The 4848-nt window shown below is 36.0% G+C and overlaps 1 protein-coding gene across 1 annotated transcript; it reads left to right on the forward strand.

Annotated features, from left to right (window-relative positions):
* Nucleotides 1–338: 338 nt before the first annotated feature.
* LOC107738083 (claudin-15-like) lies at nucleotides 339–2946 on the forward strand. The gene is made up of 5 exons (XM_016549758.1): nucleotides 339–740; nucleotides 1409–1573; nucleotides 1722–1803; nucleotides 2273–2380; nucleotides 2548–2946. Exons 1-5 carry the CDS (start codon nucleotides 524–526, stop codon nucleotides 2636–2638), a joined length of 663 nt encoding a protein of 220 aa, XP_016405244.1. The 5' UTR covers nucleotides 339–523; the 3' UTR covers nucleotides 2639–2946.
* The last annotated feature ends 1902 nt before the right edge of the window (nucleotides 2947–4848 follow it).

Genomic DNA, 4848 nt, shown 5'->3' on the forward strand with positions numbered 1-4848 from the left:
AGAAATCACTTACTCTGCCTTTAACTGAAAACAGGCTAGACTAATCGATTCTTGGGATTTAAGAATCGATATCGTTCCGTAAAAATGAGAATCGATTAATATCGAGATATGGATATTTTTTACCCAGCCCTATTTTACAGTGTGCAATGTGTTTGAGTCCATGAAACATAACGGATGCACTGCCAGTGAAGGTCAGGGAACGACCATTGGACTTTAGTGATAACCACCTGTTGAGTTTCGGGGTGTAAAATACATGCACCACACGAGAGGGGAGGGCAAACAGAGCCTATAAATGACCCATAGCTCCTTTTAACAACACATTTTATATGTCACACTGCTGTAATCTCGATCTCCATGGAAAAACTGGCTCAGCTCGAGAAATTAATAAAATCTGGATATTTCTCATAACTTTTCAGCCAACGCTGAACACATTTGGAAAACAACTACATAAAGCAGAGAAACTCATAAGAAATACTAACGCCGATTGTGGATGACTTTGGCGCCTGTATAATCTAAAGCAGCCATGGATCCGGTTATTGAAGTCGTTGCTTTGATCCTAGGCTTTGTGAGTTGGATAATGGTTGGCGTCACAATCCCGAACCGTTACTGGAAAGTATCCTCGTTAGACGGGACAGTGATCACCACCTCAACCCTTTACGAGAATCTGTGGATGTCCTGCGCCACGGACTCAACGGGAGTGCACAACTGCCGCGAATTTCCCTCTCTACTGGCCCTGTCTGGTAGGACAAAAATCACCATACTTTACTTTACTAATAATTTCATTATCAGTTGTAGCAATGTGATATCAGCCACCACTATAAATAAATTTGATTTAGGCGGAAATGTGGTTACCATTATTATTATTTTTCTCACAACTTTGTGTTTTGGAATAATTTAAAGAAATTCTTTCTTTCTTTCAATATTTTATTTTTGTTAATTTATTTGTTTACTGCTATTTACTATTTATTTATTTTCTTTGTCAGTCTGATTTAGGCTATTTGTCTTATAAATGTATTTATGTCTTATTTATTTATTTATTTAAAATATACAATGTCGCAAATGTACAATGTATTTTTTTCCGTCCAATAACTATTTTATAGCCTACTTTTAAATTCAGTTGACTTTCCTTCCTTCCTTCTTTCTTTTATTTATCCTTTCAATATTTTATTTTTGTTCATTTGTTTGTTTACTGCTATTTATTATTTATGTATTTTCTTTGTCATTCTTTTATTTACTTATTTACTAAATAATTATTTTTTTATATCTATTTGACTTTCTTTATGCTGTTTATTTCGTGTGGTTATTGATTTATATATAATCCTTTTTTTTTTTTTTAAATACTGTATTCAGATCTTTTAGTAGGTTTGTTAATATTGTAATATAATAGTAAATCTTTCTGTTTCCCCAGGTTATATCCAGGCGTCCCGCGCTCTTATGATCGCGGCAGTGGTGGCCGGCTCATTCGGCATGGTGGCCACCCTCATCGGCATGCAGTGCTCGAAGGCCGCCGGTGACAATTACGTACTGAAAGGCAGAATCGCCGGAACCGGAGGCGTATTTTTCCTGCTGCAGGGTAGGCCTAAGGCGCATTACTAATTAAACTCAACCATGACTGAATGTGCTTTTCAGGCTGTCTTTTAAGAGTTCTTATCAGATTCACACTCCGAAAGCTTTATTGCTATTGTAACTGTTAATCTTTATGTTTTTAATCCCATCCAAAGGTTTGTGCACGATGATATCAGTGTCCTGGTACGCGGCCAACATCACTCAAGAGTTCTTCAACCCGCTTTACCCTGGCCAAAAGTAAGCACTCTACTGGAAATTAAAAGGGAAATGCTGCCTCCTGCTGTTTTATTTAATACTCATTTACTGCTCTCATCGAACAGCTGTTGGTGGTGCTCACACACAGTTTTATGAAGCATTAAAGTAAGAATTAAACTGCCGACTATAACTGAATGACCTCGGCTGTGCTTTACTATAGGCCTACATGTATTTGAACACTCTCAGAAAAAAGTACAAAAGCTGTCACAGTGGTGGTACCTTTTCAAAAGGTACAAATATTTACCATTAAGGTACGAATGTGCATGATTTAGGTGGAAATAAGGTACAAATGTGTGCCTTTTGGAAGGGTATCCCAGTGACAGCCTTTGTACCTTTTTTTCTGAGAGTGAATGATAGAAACTCCTGTGTTTGTGTAAAGTTTGACTAAATTTAGTTTGAGTGAAACCTATGCACGTTAGACTGAACATGTTATTTTTGTGGTGTGTTATAGGTATGAGATTGGAGAGGCTTTATACATCGGCTGGGCCTCTGGTGTTCTTGCCATCTGTGGTGGAGCTTGTCTCATGTTCTCCTGCAAATTAGGCACAAAGGAGAAGGCGTGAGTTTCTTTGTCACAATCGCTTAAACTCACTCACACACTTCTCTTTCACATACTTTCTCACTTCTCATTTTTTCATATAAAACATTTGGCCCATTCTTGTTATTTTATGCATTTGCGCTTGTGTTTGGGAGCATGTTTCTTACATTCTGCATCTTCTCTTGCAGTTATTACCAGCCCACACGTGAAACAGTTTACTCAGCGTCCGCATCCAGGAGAGACGCTCAGAGCACTTATGGAAGAAATGCCTATGTCTGAATGAAGCAATTCTGGTCAATTTCATGGCCAAACAACATTATATTACATTACATTACGGTAATAGTTGACTGTTAATATTCTGTCTAGTGATGTTTTATCAGTGCAATTATGTAAATATGTATACAGTACCAAACGCACAGGTGGTTTTGTGGCCACCTAAGGATAAGTCATTAATCAAGTAAAATGTTACCATGTCAGTTTTGCTGTGCAAAAACACCTCAGAGAACATTATACAGAATGAAAGAGTTGAAATTCAATTTTGTTTAGAATTTAGAATTTTGTTGCCGTTACGTGAATCAAGATTTGAAAAAAAGATTTATAGTATGTTAATTATCTTGTCTCCACTTATTTGTACAAATGACCCTGTTTTATATGATGTTTTATACAAGCAATAAACAAACACGACATTAAAAAGGGCATTATGTATTGGGGATATTTTATTGTTTGACCCAACACACTAATTACAATAATACAACATTTCATATTTTATTGTATTCTTACAAAACTTTATCGTTTACACTATTAAATAAAATCCTATAGTATTTTATTCTGGTTTTGCATATCAGTAATAATAGCATGGAAGCCATGGTTACCATGGTAAATACTTGAAAGGGTCTATTCTATTCTATTTTTAAGCTTCTTACATTGTTTAAAGAGCGTCCCAGATTAATTTATTTCAAATGTTAGTACTAAGTAAAGTAATAATTATAAATGAAAAAAGAACATGACATTAAAAATGCCATTATGTATTTGGGAATGTTTTATTGTTCAACACAGTTTATACAATAACAACAATACAATATATCACAATTCATTTTATTCTCTATTCTTACAAAACAAATTTACACTAATAAAATCCTATATTAATTTATTCTGATTATACATATTAACAATAGCAATTAATTTTAGTAATAGAAACCACGGTAAATATTTGATGGGGTCTATTCTATTCAATTCTATTTTATTCAAGCTTTTTAGTTTGAAGTAGGTCACATTATTTTATTTATTTGTTTATTTTTATCTATTTATTTTATTTTCAGTAATAATGATAACTTAAGTGCAGTATGGCATTTTGGTCGAAACCATTGTTACCATTTCTATTCTGTTCTTTTAAGCTGCATTCTGTTCCGTAATGCTATAAAACAGCATATATTCATAACAGAACAGAGTATAATATAATCCAAATGCATTAAACAAACCATGAAACGCCACAACTCAAATAATAACCATGTTTAACATGGTACACATTTGAAAATCTCACTGTTCCTACACTGATTTAATTTATTAGTATTTTATAAAATATAATAGTAAAACTTAAGTGCAGTGTGGTATTTTGGTGGAAGGTTAACATGGGACATTTTATAAAGTCCTATTCTTTTCTGTTGTGTTGTATAATGCTCTAAGAACATAATGCATAGAATAGAATAGAATAGAATAGAATAGAATATTTACCATGGTAACGACGGTTTCCTTTACTAAAGGCCAGGCGAGAATAGACTTTTCCTCCCAAGTAATGATGGGTCATATCAGCTATCAGTCCATTGCAGGACGTGGGCGTGTCCGTCCAGTGCGCTAACATAATTCGGCCAATGGGACGGGACCACGTTGGTCGGCAAACACGGAAGTGAGCAGCCAGTCGCCGCGCTGAAATGTAGGGCGATTTGAATTGTACACCCAGCCAGGAGGTTCATCAAGAGGAGACTTCCTAAAGTACGTGGCCGACAGCTATTGTGCACGGTCACTCACTGTCACACTGGGGCTAAGAAACACCTCCCTATAAATTACAAGACACGTTTTAACCTCAGCAGAGAGACACACGGAACTAGAGTTTCGCATTCCTTTATTCCACTCGGACATATTTATAATCCGGACAACAGAAACATCGCATTCTATGTCGGATATGTCGCTGTTAGGATGATCTGAGTGTAAATACTCTTTCTGTCCTATTGACCTACTGCGTTGTGAGCCCCAGTGGAAAGACACACGGTTGTATATCGGGGGGGTGATAAATGTCATCATGGAGCCGGGACGGCGGAGAGGTTTGAGCAGTGTCCTGTCCTCCCTGTCTCTGGGAGTACCATAGTATTACCATGTTTTTGGACAAGGATCATGGTAATACTATGGTATTCTTTGAAGTATCACTTAAAATCATGGTACAGGGATATGGTAATAATGAAATCTGTATCAGAATAACATGATTCCACCATCTG

This window comes from Sinocyclocheilus rhinocerous, unplaced genomic scaffold, assembly GCF_001515625.1.
Source record: "Sinocyclocheilus rhinocerous isolate Xijiao unplaced genomic scaffold, SAMN03320098_v1.1 scaffold494, whole genome shotgun sequence".
Taxonomy (NCBI): domain Eukaryota; kingdom Metazoa; phylum Chordata; class Actinopteri; order Cypriniformes; family Cyprinidae; genus Sinocyclocheilus; species Sinocyclocheilus rhinocerous.

Coding starts and splice junctions, on each gene's coding strand:
- LOC107738083 (XM_016549758.1), top strand. CDS start 524: ATGGATCCGGTTATTGAAGTCGTTGCTTTGATCCTAGGCTTTGTGAGT. Junction 741..1,408: donor CTCTCTACTGGCCCTGTCTG/GTAGGACAAAAA, acceptor CTGTTTCCCCAG/GTTATATCCAGGCGTCCCGC. Junction 1,804..2,272: donor CCGCTTTACCCTGGCCAAAA/GTAAGCACTCTA, acceptor GGTGTGTTATAG/GTATGAGATTGGAGAGGCTT.